This window comes from Tauraco erythrolophus, chromosome 2, assembly GCF_009769465.1.
Source record: "Tauraco erythrolophus isolate bTauEry1 chromosome 2, bTauEry1.pri, whole genome shotgun sequence".
Lineage (NCBI taxonomy): Eukaryota > Metazoa > Chordata > Aves > Musophagiformes > Musophagidae > Tauraco > Tauraco erythrolophus.
In genome coordinates, this window is record NC_141466.1 from 132,218,052 (window position 1) to 132,231,634 (window position 13,583).

A 13,583-nucleotide genomic window follows, 5' to 3' on the forward strand; every position below is an offset into this window, starting at 1 on the left:
TCCTCATGGAAGTGCTTCAACCCGCTGTTTTATACGCCCTGCACGTTTGTAAATCCTTATTTATTTATTGGAAATATACCCTCCGCGATGCACAATCACATGGTGATTTCGTGTGTAAGACCAATAAAGCTTTGACACTCTGGTTTATAGAAAGCCGCTGATGAAATGTTCTTTTCTTCCCCCCCTCCTTAAAAATGACCGGTTTTCCTCCGTCTCCGGGAAGCTCCAGGAGTTCACAAACGCGGCTGGAGCGAAGGAAGGAGCCGGGGGCTCGCGGCGGAGCGCCGGGCTGGCGCCGGACCCTGCCCGTTAATTCACCAGGGTGATGAAAATAGAAGGAACGAGCCATAAATAACAGGGAACAGGGATAACGTTAAACAGACAAAATTAAAATTAAGCTGGAAATGGCTAATTTAGTGCTACGTCAGGGCGGCCAAGGCGGTGCAGCCCCCGTGCTGCTCTCCAGCTCCAGTTTTTTGGAGCGGGGGGGTGTTTCAAATCCCACCCAAGGTGCTGGTTACCTGCGGTGCAGGGCGCAGGGTTCGGTTCTCCTGGGTTTTCTTGCGGAAAATGAGGATTTTGGTGCTGTGTGTGCGAAAATCCCTTTGCCCGGAGATGCGGGGGGAGGTTTTGCGGCAGGCCTGAAGTTTTTCCTCGTCGTCTCCGACGCCAGCGGAGGCTCCTCGCTGGCCAAGGTAATGGCAATAATTAATTGGTCGGCGTAATTAATCGTGTCGCGGGCCAGTCTTATGGCTTTTTATTTTGTCACTGGTGCAAGTGGGCGCCGGCGGCACGGGGCACGACGGTTGGCCCCTTCTCCGGCCGGGGTCCCCTTCTTCCATGCCCGGCGGAGATGCCCATCTGGGGGCCGGCGAGGCGCGAGGGCACCCTAGAAGGGGGTGGTCTTTGTGAGGAGGGGTCCGGGCTTGCAGCAGGGCTCGAGGTGCACGGGTTCCTGCTGGCACGGCAAGGGTGGGCACATGCAGCCCTTGCCCTTGTCGTCCCCCCGGGGAACGGCGCAGTAGTCGAGGGGCTCTTCCTCCTCCTCCTCCTCCTCCGTGTCGGCCCCGTCCCTGGTGTGGCAGCAGCAGAGGCTGGCATCGAGGCAGCGGCGCAGGACGCCGTGGAAGGAGTGGCGGAAATTTTCGGAGAGGAAGCCGTAGAGGATGGGGTTGGCGCAGCTGTTGGAGTAGCTGAGGATGAGGGAGGCGTTGTTGACGGTGGCGTCCAGGCGGCCGGGCAGCAGCAGGTTGACCAGTTGCACCACGTAGAAGGGCATCCAGCAGACGACGAACATGGCGACCACCATCAGCACCAGGCGTGTCAGCTTGCCCTCGGAGCGCCGGCGCTGCTGCCAGCCCACCCGCTGCGCCACCGCCCGCATCTTGCCCACGATCAGCAGGTAGCACAGCCCCATGGCCAACACCGGCAGCAAGAAGCCCAGCAAGGTGGTGTAGACCACGAAGGCGGCCGACCAGGCCGGGCTCGGCCACAGGAGGTTGCAGGCCACCGCTTGGCCGTCGTGGGTGGTTGCCGTACCAGCGAAGATGGGGATGGGCGAGGTCACCAGCAAGGAAAGGAGCCACACGCCCCCATTGACCATCTTGGCCACCCGTGGACGGCGATAGGTGGCCGCCCGCAGCGGGTGCACCACCGCGATGTAGCGGTCCAGGCTGAGGACGGTCAAGCAGAAGACGCTGGTGAACATGTTGAGCCCGTCGACGCCCAGCACGGTGCGGCACAGGGCCCGGCCGAAGGGCCAGTGGTGCAGGGCGGCCGACGTGGCCACGAAGGGGATGCTGAGCATGAAGAGTTCGTCGGCGATGGCCAGGTTGAGCAGGTAGATGTTGGTGGCCGTCTTCATCTTGGCGTAACGCAGGATGACGAAGATGACCAGGGAGTTGCCCAGCAGCCCCAGCAGGCACACCAGGGCGTAGATGCACTGGATCACCACCATGCCCACCATCTCGCCCGCCTCGCTGCCCCGCTCTGCCTGCCCCTGCTGCCGGCCGGCCTCCCCTGCAGCCGCGCTGCTGTTGGGGGGCACCTCGGAGGCAGCCCAGCTGGATACAGTCCAGAGGGGCACAGCGGCTGCCCGGGCCCCTGCCGGGAGCTGCTCGGCATCGGCACTCATGCTGGGAGGTGGTCCATGGACGGGATGGCGCCGGGGCCGGGGGCCAGCCTGCGGGCAGGACATGGGCAGAGAGAGAAGGGGCTGAGTGCTGCCGCACGTGGCAGATCCAGAGCACGCTCCCCTGCCTGCCCTGGCATTGTGGCCACGTGCGTGGGGTGGCTCCGGCCGTGGCCCACTGCTGCTCCCTCCATCCACCCCCCTCCCTGCTCAGGGAACCTTCACATCGCTCCTCCGGGCAGCAGCATCTCTCTCCAAGGCCGGAGCATCCCAGCTGCTTGCGGTCTCGGGGGTCTCGGGCATGAGATGCAGGCATGGGATGTGGGTTAAGCATGGGTGGGGGTGGCACAGTGATGGCGTGGCCTGGGAACCGCCATCCGCCTTTAACGAACCCCTGCAAATCCCAAAGGTTTCGCTATCCCTGCGGGAAAGGGGAGCGGAAGGAGAAGCCGAGCAGGAGATGTTTTACCTCTCAGTCCTGCGGGATGGCAGGAGCCCCCCGCCTCCGTCCCGGGGGGCAGCAACAGGAGCTGGAGGCCGCTCCGGTGGGATGCGCCGGCTGTCGCCACCGCCAAGTCCCGCTGGACCCCAATCAGATGACCAGGAGGATCCGGAGCTTTTAAAGCGAAAGAAATAGAAATCATCCCGGGTTCCCATTTCCGCTTTTTTTTTTTTTTTTTTCTGGAAAATAAAGCCGCGGACGTTACCTTTCCCCGTTCTCCCCCCGCCGGCAGCTGCTCTGCCCGCGGCGACCGGACGCACCGTCCTCCGAGCGCTCCCGCCGCCCCGGCCGGTACCGCGGCCCGGCCCCGGCGCTGCGGCGGGGACCCCCCCCCGGGCATCATCCCCCTAGCAGCGGCGGGTCCCTGCGGGGGCCAGGCGGGAGATGGCGGCAGGTTGCCCTGGCGACTGCCCGCCCCCCTCTTCCCCCCCCCCCGCATCCTTTCCGCGCATCCCCGCTTCCCCCCGCCCAGCGCTTCCCCGCCGCAAGGCTCGGTGATGGGGGGGGAGGGGGGTGGCGGCAGGGATCCCGGGCTGCCCGGCGGCCACCCCCCTTCTTTGACGGGGGCGGGGGGCAGCACCGGGGGTCCCGAATCCCGGGGTCGGGGTGGGGAGGGGGTGAGGAGCCGCCCCGCAGCAGGTTACGCACTGAAAATCTCACCCCAAATCAAAGTCTGCGCCGCATTTCGTGACGCAACGAGCAAAAAGAGGCAGAGATTGCATCTTTTTTGAATTTTTTTTTTTTTTTTTTTTTTTAGGCAGCTACCGTGTAGGGGCTTTCGGTGGTTTTTTGCTTATTTTTTTTGATGAGAAGGGTCAAGGACATCTTTGCACCAAGACATCGCGGACGGTGCCTCGGCTCGGCGACTGCCCGGGCGAGGACCGCTCGTGGTTGTCTGTGGGGCTGGGGGCTTTCTGATGGTGCAGCCCTCACCCCCCCCAATCCCAGCGTGGGCCATCAAGCGATGGAGCAAAGGACCTTCTCTTCTCGGCTGCCCGCATCTCATGCTCCCAAATCATGGCATGGGGTGAGGGCCTGGGGGGGTCATGGAGGTTTTGGGCAGCTGGGGTGGAGCTGGGAGCCGAACGAGCTCCTTTGTGCGAGGAGGGGTCCTGACCACAGGGGTGGGAGTATAGATAAACACAGATATTATATTATTATTATATTAATATTATTATTATGCTCGATGTGCATGGGAAAGCAGGTGCATTTTTCTTCTCAGTGCTTAAATATCCAACCAGAGTTAATGGTGCAGCTGGCAAAGACCTTCTGGCTGTGACATCCCGCCTTAAATACCATGGACATGGAGAAGAACAGAAAGTGCTGGTGCCCGGAGCTGCAGGGACCGTGGCACCAGGAGCCGAGCACCCCGTCTCCGCACGCTGCTTTCCCCCCACCCATCTCCATGGGGTGTTTTACTGCAGGGATGGGGGGGAAAATGACACCCCAGTCCGCTGCGATGACACAAAGGTCCCCAGCGCCAGCGGGTGCCAGGCTGGGCGTGGGGGCCTGGGAGGGACGTGGTGCTCCGGGGGTTCCTGTTGCAGTTGGCCTCCGGAAAAATGTGTCATAAAACAATGAAAGCGCCCGCAGATTGCACTGACCCCCTCCACCTCCCAGGAGGAGCAGGAAACTTTTAAATGCTCTTTTACTGTAAAGGAGGAAACTCCTTGGCGGTGAGCAGGACTTTTGCCCGCCTTGTACTGCTGGTACCAGTCTTTCCATGGAAAAGTGTTGGGTGGGGAGAAGCAGGGGTGAATAGCGACCGCGTTGGCTGCCAGGGAGCGTTTGGTGGTGGCTGGTGCCACCAGAACCTCCCCGTAGGTGGCCGAGGGTGCCCTGACCTGGGGCAGTTTGTTACTTCCCCGGCAAGTCCCGCTCCGGCGGCTTGGGAGCCACTCTCCTGCTCGGGGGGGCGGATTTCCCAGGAGATCCTGCCCCCCGTGCCTGCAAAAAGTGGGGGTTTCTAAGGCAAAGTGGTCCCTGGGGCTGGTGGGATGCCCAGCACTAATGGCTGGAGACCCTTTTCTGGTGCCGCCCTCCAGGACGAGCCAACGAGCGTTTACCTTCCCTCCCTCCTTCCTTCCCAATCTCCTGGAGCCCAGAGATCGGAGATGAGAGACCCTTCGCCAGAGATTTCTTCCCCCCCCCGCCCCCCCTGCTGCAATGAAAAAAAAAATCCACCTCGGAATATGGTCAAAGAGTTAAAAACGGCCAAAGAAAATGCTGTGTTCTCTGATCAAAATGAAAATTCAACGATATATAATGCTGGGCAGAATAGCCTGTAGGTTTTTTTTTTCCTTTTAAGTTTTTTGTTGTTGTTTTTTTTTTTATCTTTTCCTTAAAAAAAGAAATGTGATTTCGAAATGGAACAGGTGGAATATTCCAGTTTGAAAATGCTGGGAAAATACCCTTTAAAATAGCACCCAGCTGTTATCCCAGGGTGTAAAGGGGGTCTCCAGCCCATGCTGGGCCGTTTGTCACAAAGTGCTGCTGCTCCATCAGCACCCAGGAGATGCTTTCTCAGCTAGAAGATGCTAATCCCTGCAGCAGGAGCCGAATTTCTGTGTGGGATTGGCCATTGCACTGCACATCCCACCCTTTCCTGCAGGGCAAACACGCATCCTCTCCCTTTATTCCTTCCAAAGAGTTGACAGAAAATGAGTTGAAACCCATGAAATTCAGCTATGGGTTCTGGGCTTCTGATTGCAGAGCAACCATCCAAAAATCTCTGGCTCTTACAGAGCAGGTGTGAGATGATGCCCCACCAGAGATGTGAGATGATGCTCCACTAGAGCAGATATGAGATGACATTCCACCAGAGCAGATGTGAGGTGCCCCACCAGGGCAGATGTGAGATGCCCTATTAGAGCAGATGTGAGATGCCTCACCAGGGCAGATGTGAGATGCCTCAGCAGGGCAGATGTGAGATGCCTCATCAGAGCAGATATGAGATGCTCCACCAGGGCAGATGTGAGATGATGCTCCACCAGAGTAGATGCGAGATGAGATTTGGCCTTGCGCAGGTGGGGAGGTGGGTGCTGGGGGGTCCCCGCCCGAGGGCAGCACGTTTCCATGTGCACTGGCTTTCCTGCCCCAGCTCTGTGCTGAAAACATCATTATTCTATTCTATTCTATTCTATTCTATTCTATTCTATTCTATTCTATTCTATTCTATTCTATTCTATTCTATTCTATTCTATTCTATTAATGGTGGCTGGGGAACCCCAAACCATGTTTCAGTGCTGCTCCTGATCTGAACAACTGCTTGGGTGAGATAGAAAAGGAAATTCCGCACTTTCTAATGACGGCCGTTAGCCACTCGGAGGAAAAACGTGGAGGGAAAGTCCCTTTTTCAGAAAAAAAAAAAAGAATAAAATAGCCTTTGGCTCCAGACAAGCTTTCACTTTCATACAAGGTGGGGAAAAGTGGGATGGGAGCCCGGAAGGGGTTCTGGAAACCATGGAAATGGAACGCTGGGTGACAGTAGGTGCTAAACATTGCTCCTGCTTTCGCTGGGCTGTGTTTGGCCATGTACGTGAGCAAAAGCGCAAGGAACTGGGATGAACTGGAAACCAGGGACTGCTTGGGACCGCAGCCTCAGCAGTGGCTCGTTATTCCACGTAGGGGAGGGGGCCTCCATCGGCCTTTTAGGGAAAAAAAAAAAGAAAAAAAAGAGAAAAAGAAAACCTGATTTTCCTGATATTGTTTCGCAACTTTAAAGGAAATTCCAGGACTGGGAACCTTGAGGGAAACAATGAGCGGGGCTGGGGGCGAAGGTGGGCTGCCCCAGCTCGGCGTGGTCACATTCCCAAATTCCAAGCCCAGATTCCCGAGCGAGCAGGATGCGTTGGGATGCTCCCCGCAGCCACAGTGGTAGAAGGAGGGTTCAAAGCAGCACGAGCTATTTTGTGGCCAAAAAGGAAGGAAAAAAAAAAGAAAAACCCTGCTTGTATTTCGGATTTCTGACAGCGCTTACGCCTTCACGGCCAAACTGGAAAGAAAACAAACCCAGAGTTCAATGACTTCAAAAAAATGCTTGATTTGCTAAATAGGGCGAAGTACCTTCCTCTAGGGGGGGTGGGGGGGAGCTGGCGGGGGCCCAGGGCATCCCTCCCTCCTTCCCAAATAGCTCGAGTTATCAAAAAAAGCCAGAAAAAAAATTGTTTTCAGCTGAATCAGAACAGTTCCTGGCAGCCGGCGCGATGTTGCTCAGCAGTAAAACATCCTGGAGCAGACACATCCCACCGGCCCCGATGTCGGCGCCGTTCGGGTGACGGTGACACGACCCCACCATCCCATCGCATCCCCTCCAGGGAAGGTGCTGCCGCGGGCTGGGGGCTGCTGGGCCCCTTGGCTGGGGTCTCTCCCCCCTCCCCGTGCTGCGCCGCTGCCTCCAGCAACACCTGGGAATCGCCTGGGGTCTTCCTAACCCACAAGAGTTATGGGTTTGGGGTCTTTTTTAGATGTTACAGCATAATAATACGATTATTAGGGTCACAATTTGGTAGGGAGAAGAAAATCTGCCCTGTCATAGGAATTTTCTGAACTCTACCTAATCCATGGAAACATCCTTACGCTGAATCTTTGAATTCCCCCCAAACAGCTGGCTCGTAGGGCCTGCTCCGGTGCCAAGGGAAAAGCCTGGATCGCTGGCAGGGACACCGCAAATCCCGGGATCACCGCTCCGGGGTTTTTAAGGTTTGCAGCAGCCGGTGTTTGTAGGAAACCTCCAAGTCAACAAGGAAATGGTCCTGGGGTTTTATGTGTATACATGGTTTTAAGCCTCGTGCAGTGTTAGGAAACTGCCCTTATCCTGTGTTTTGCCCTCTCGTCCCTAGGTGCAGTGAACCCCTCCAGCACCCACTGGCAGCAGACACCCCCCCTCCTGCTCCCCCACCACAGCTGGACCCCGAATCCACAGCCCCAGGTGGGAAAAGAGTCTGTGGATACCCAGGGAATGGCAAAGGGCAGAGCTGGGGCGTTAATTAACGGCTAAACGAGGACTCCCCAGGTGGGGGTGATCGGGGGGAGCTCCTATTTAAAGGGTGCTAAGGGCTTCTTCTTAGGATGGAGGTGTCTTTGGTAGAGGTGAGTGCTGGGGGGGTTGGGTCCCTGGGTGGGATTATTCAGTGGGGCTGGGGGGGAGCAGAAAGCTGGCTGTGCTTTTTTGCTGTTATAAGGTGTTATATATTTATAAAAGGTGCTTTTTTTTTTTTACTCTTTGCCTGGTTAATGCTGGTGGTGGGGCTATGCCCTCCCTTCCCATGGCAGCTGAGGGGCACAGGGCACGAGTGAGGCTGGCTTCACCTTGCCATGGTTTTGTTGCTGATGTGGTATTTCATGGGCAGAGGATGTTTTTGGGATTATTATAGAAACCCAGGTCTCCTACAGATGACTGTTGCCTGCTTTTATTAGCTGCCGTGCTACAATTCTAGGTTTTCTCCCCAAAACCTGCTGGGTTCCCTGTGACTGTGCTGGGTGAGGAGGGTGGTGAGCTGCTGATGAAGCTGGGGGAGATGTGCAGCAACTGCTGCTCGTGCTTTTTATCGCGTTTAATGCTTTGTATCGTCCTTAATCACGGCCAGGGCAGCTTCTGCCTCCTGCGCATGGGCTGCTGCTGCAAAACCCTGCCAGGCTGCAGCCAGGCTTGGCTAAGCCAGGCTTTGCTGATGCCCTCTCATGTTTGCTGATGCCTACTCATGTTTGCTGCCCTCTCGGCGTGGTCTTGAGGGCCGGTGACGAAACCCCTCGCCCACCCCCCTGATTCCCTGCCTGCCCCCCATCCCGCTCTGCAGCCCCTCTCCAGCCGCCGAGCCCCATACGCGAAGCTCTGCTGCCCTCTCCTGTCGGCTCTGCCTGTGACCCCCCCCCAGGAGCCGACACTGGGGTTTCGGGGGGGTCCGGGTGTGTTTCCAGCCTTGGCTGGCGAACCCGAGCCAGGGAAGGTACCAAATTTCATCATTTGGATGAAATTCAGAGGGAATTTCCCACCTGCCATAACCAGGGCGATGGAGGTTTTGCTGGATGGTTGGTCTGCGGGGCTCAAACCCCCCAGCACCTCCAACCCAAAAGGCAGCCTGGCTCCAGCCAGAGCCAGTTATTTTATTTTCATACTTTATGAGTTTTTTTTCTAATTTCACTTGTGATCTCAAAGCAGAAAGTCATTTCCAGTGAAGAAAACTTCCATTTAAGAAGCATCAGGGTTGCATCCTTCCAAGATGCCAAACGAGCAGGTCCTGACCAAGTTTAAAACCTCCTAAAATAATGTGTTATTGGGTCATGGGGTAAAACTGCACCTTTGATTAGAAACAGTTTTTCTGGCCCAAATGTAATGGGTTAGAGGTGTTTGACCAGTGCAGTTAATGGGCATCTTCAGCACAGCTGCTGCTGCCTTGTTTTCCGGAAAATAATCTCTTCAAACTCTTGCCCCTCTTAACTTTGGGGGTTCTGCTACCTCCTGGGGAATTTTTTTGGGGGAAAGCAACTTTTTTTTAGCAAATAAAGATGGAGTTTCTTTTTGTTAATGCCTTTAAAAGCCATCTTGCTGCTGGAGAAGTGTTTTGGGAGAGTCTTCAGCGTTTGCATCCCTGTATGAATAGTAAAGAAAAAGGCCTTTATTGTGTTTTTTGTGTTTATAAACTGAATATCTCAATGAGGGGAAGCCCAGATGAAGCCTGGAAGGTTGGTGGTCTCCCCCAAGGCCCCCCTACTCCTACTGTCAGCGTGTGCCACAGTACTGATGTGGGTCCTGCATGGGGGTGGCTGCAGCTGCCCCCTCCTCAGCCCTGCTCCCAGGCAGGTTGCTGGCACCTCCCAGGGTGGTTTGGTGCCGCTTTATTCCCTGGAATACCTGGATGGTACATAAATACGTTATCCCTGCTTGTAGAGAGGGATGGAGGTGGGGGCTCCATGTGTCTCCCCGCTGCCAGCTGGGGCGCTGGGCCGAGCAGGTATTTGTTGACACGGTCTGGGGAACCACAGTGCTGTTACTTATTCCTGCCCTGGCTGGTGTCCCGGCTGCTGGCAGCTCGGCGGTGCCGGCCGGGAGCGCGGCAGACACTGCTGCGTTTCACAGCCCCGCTCAATGCCCCTGTGTCTGCGCCTCCAAATATTCACACCTTCCACGGGAGCCTGGGGATGGGGGAGACGCTGGGATGGGGGATGAGTGCAGGACTACAGGGATGTCCCCGAATCTCCACTTTCCTGGACCCCTCTAATTTGCAAGCTGTTGTGGAGGGGGGATGCGGCACTGGTCCGGCCGCCAGTTTAGGCTGGGGTGGTGGCCAAGGTACACAGGCCACGTCTCGGAGCGAGCAGTGGCCAGGGTCGGCTCGCTGCGCCCCGTCTCACCCTGCTGCTTCATCTGGATGCCTCTCGCATCCTCCCCGTGGGCTGGGAGACGTGGCATAGCCAGGCTGCGGGGCGCAGCGCTGGAGTGCCCTGCCTGCACCCATTCTTTCCCATCCCCAAGCCCCTCTTGCTAAGGGGTCTCGAGTCCAACCCTCACTCTTACCTGCTCATACCTTGGGGTTGTGTTTGCACCATCAAAGCATGTTCCAACCCAGATCACCTAAAACCAGACCAACTTTCTGACTTGGGCAGCTGAGGATGGAGAGGGCAGTAATTGAGCTAATTACCTATTGCCCTGTGCTGGTCCCATCCTTGTGGTGAGGGCTTTGCCAGGCTCCTCAGCTCTCCAGGGGTCTGGGGGATTCATCCCCCGGCACCTGCCTGCTTTTGCCATAAACCTACTCAAAAAAAGTCCCCTGGGTTTGGAGGGATGAAAGCTGTTTGAAAGGATACATGTGATGCACTGGGTGAGAAATCTTAATTAATATTGAAATAGCGTGGTGGAATTTGTCTAAATCCTGCAAGATTAAGTGCAGGAATGGTAACGGATCAGCTTGGATTTCCCATGGAAGCTGCAGCAAGCTGTGCTACGTGGAAAATACAGTGGCCAAACGAGCGCTCAGGAGCTACAGCACCTTCAGGATCTGGGTGCTCGATCCCTTAACATTCCCCAATTTTTCCCTGGGTGCGTGCGTTCTCAGTCTTGGGCTAGAACTTTTTTTGCTGTGCCTTTTTTCCAGCCCAGCCAGGATGTTTTCTGGAAGAGGGGGATGAAGCCAGGACAGAGGGATGCATTTATCTCCCTCACCGCTTGCTGTAAGGCCCTGGTGACATCACTTTGCCGGTCGCTCACACCATATTAATTTAGCTGCGCCTTATTTTGGAGAGCTGGAGCCTGAGGCTTTGCCATTTCCGATGGTCTCCTCGAGCCGGCCGAGGTTTCCTGGCTGCCAGGCTGGAGAAGCGGGCGGCTTTGCTGGTGGGGCACCGCCGAAACCCGCCGGGGGATGAATAGAGCCCAGAAATAGAAAACCTGGAGCTGCTCCCCTCGCGGAGCGGCGCTGCCCGGCCACTCTCCGACTGCAGGAAACCAGGGAGCTGGAAAACATCTCGCCCTGCCCGTGGTCCCCCCCGGCCAGGTGGGCCAGTTTGGCAGGGTTGGTGGCCATGGAGATGGGCTGTGATGCCTGGCTGCGGGGTCTCGTGGGGCTCTGCACCCCCTGGCCCCCTCTTTGTGTTGGGGTGCTGCTTTTGGATTGGGATTTCTTATTTTAATATGGTCAGACTGAAGGATTGGGGAGGGATGGGGGGCTGCCACTCTTGCCAGGGTGCCCGGAGCACGGGCCGGCCGCACGTCTCCTCGTTGGCACTGGGTAAGGAAGTACCCGCTGTGCTCCCTCGGCTCTCTGGCACTGGGAGAGGAAGGCCGCCACCACCTCAAAACCATTTGCAAACAGCTTCTGTTTGCTCACACAAACACTGAAAAAAAAAAAAAAAATTATTTTTTTTCCTCGTTCTCGCAGTAATGTGTTTATTGCCCTCTGTGCTTCAGCATGGGCTCAGCCCCTGGGTGCCCTGGGCACCATTTCTAATTGTCTGTGTTCACACCAGCCGGGGTTTCAGCAGTTGGTGTCCTCCAAGTGCTGCAAACGCTGCCCTTAAACCTGATTTTTCCGTGCTCTGCTCCATCTCCAACCCACCTGCGGAGAGCGGGTCGGTGAGGAACCATCCATGTCGTTTAAGCTGATACAAACTGGGCTGGAGGGGGTCCCCCTCTGGCTTTCCCAGGACACAGGGATGGGATGCTGGTGCATCTTGTGAGCCCCCTGCCCGGATCTGGTTCTGTGCTCCACGGAGATCCTGGGAATGTGCTTGGATCCAGGCTCAGCGTGGAAGCACGAGCTCAGCATCCATTGACTCGCAGGCTTTGCTTACTGTATGCACAGCTGGAGGGGGGGGGAAAAAATAACTCGCTGGTGAATGCCCCACCTGAGGAAATGGGTTTTTTCCTGCCCGAAGCCGGCGCGAGGTCTGGCAGCCGGGTTGGCGGAAAGGGGCCTTAAGGCTGAGCTGCTGTTTGCTCAAACCAACAGCTGCGGCGGGGTCGGATGTTTCCAGGTCCCTCCGGTGGCTTCTCAGCATCCCGGTGCTGCTGGGGAAGGCAGGAGGTGCCCGCTCCTCCCTGTTCCGTGTTCGGCATCACCCGCGCTACGGAAGGCGAGCGTGTGCGATGCGGCTCCTTTTGCGGGGGGGAAGGTGTCTGTGTGCCCCCTAAATCCCTGGGGTGTGTTCCTACTGCCACTCCGGCTCCGCCGTGCCTCCACCAGCCTGTTCAGCTCACTGATCCACTGGGAAAAGGTGGCTCTGCCGCCGGTGTCGTGGGTCAGAGCAGCCGGAGAGATGGTGGTGTGGGCAGAGGGGTTGAATCCCGTGGGCAAAAGCCGGAGTATTCCCCCGCCGTGGGGCTGGGGTGCCCGTGAGCTGAAGGAAACGGGATTTTATTTGTTTTTCTTTTAACCAAACAGTGAATCGTGGGGTGTTTATAGCCCCAGGTGAAAGGCAGGGTCCAGAGTGTTGGCCCGTCCTGGCTCTGCCGATGGTCCCGGCTTCTCTGGACCTCAGTTCCTTCATCTGCCGGTGGGCACGATGCCGATGGGCACATACCAGGTATCCCCAATATGGATTATCATGATACTGTGTGGTTGGATGTGTGAATTTGGAATGCTTCCCTGACAAACATCACTCAGATACAGTAAAACTCCGAGTTTTCCTGTTAGTATGTCAGAGGTTTCAAGGGAGTTTGAGTTTTACCAAATCCCGCAGAATTTCAGCGGGTTTTGGGAAAGGAGTCTCTTAAATCCCAGTGAAAGGGGTTTCTGCAATAGCAGTGGCGTTTCTTCCCTCTTCTCACTTTCATGGAGCGGGTGGATAAATAAAAACAATGGGGAAAGGACCAGGAAGGATGCTGGAAGGGGCAGGAGGCTGGTATCGGAGCTGTGTTATTACAGAGAGAATGACCTGGCACTGCAAGAATTAAAATAATGTCATTCCTGTTTGCTCTGGCTTGGTTTTAATACGCCAGTCACCTTGACATTTCTAAAAGAATTTTTCAAGTATGTAAGTTCAAAAAAAAAAAAAAAAAAAAATTATGCAACTTGACAAAAGCGAGGGGGATATTTGAGGCCGGTGGAATAAATTGGGAGCTGGAGGCAGTACGTGACCCGTGTCCCATGTGGGGGGTGATGCTGGTGCGAGCTGGGCTGGATGGGACCCGTTCTGGCACCCGTGACTGGGGAGACAGGGAGGTGTAAAGGGGCGAGATGAGGGGATGGGACAACTTGGGGCTGTCTGTGTGCCCGTGCTGGGCAAACTGGGGCTGTTTGCTGGTGTCGCTGCGGTGGTTGCCAGCCTAGCCCAGCTTTTCTAGGGATGCTTTGGATTTTTAAGGCATCACAATTAAAAAAAGTGGTGTGTGAGAGCAAAACCAGCCGGAAGGACGATGTAAGGGGCAGGAGGCTGGTATCTAAGCTGAACTGGAGTAGTGGGGCCAGGGACTGGATCCGCACCCCCACGGCCTGGGTTGAAGCTGGGTGATTG

At 56.3% G+C, this 13,583-nt stretch overlaps 1 protein-coding gene across 1 annotated transcript; it reads right to left on the minus strand.

Annotated features, from left to right (window-relative positions):
* Window positions 1–889: 889 nt before the first annotated feature.
* On the minus strand, window positions 890–2,134 carry SSTR4 (somatostatin receptor 4). The gene has a single exon (XM_086631167.1). It carries the CDS (start codon window positions 2,132–2,134, stop codon window positions 890–892), a length of 1,245 nt encoding a protein of 414 aa, XP_086487293.1.
* Window positions 2,135–13,583: the final 11,449 nt, after the last annotated feature.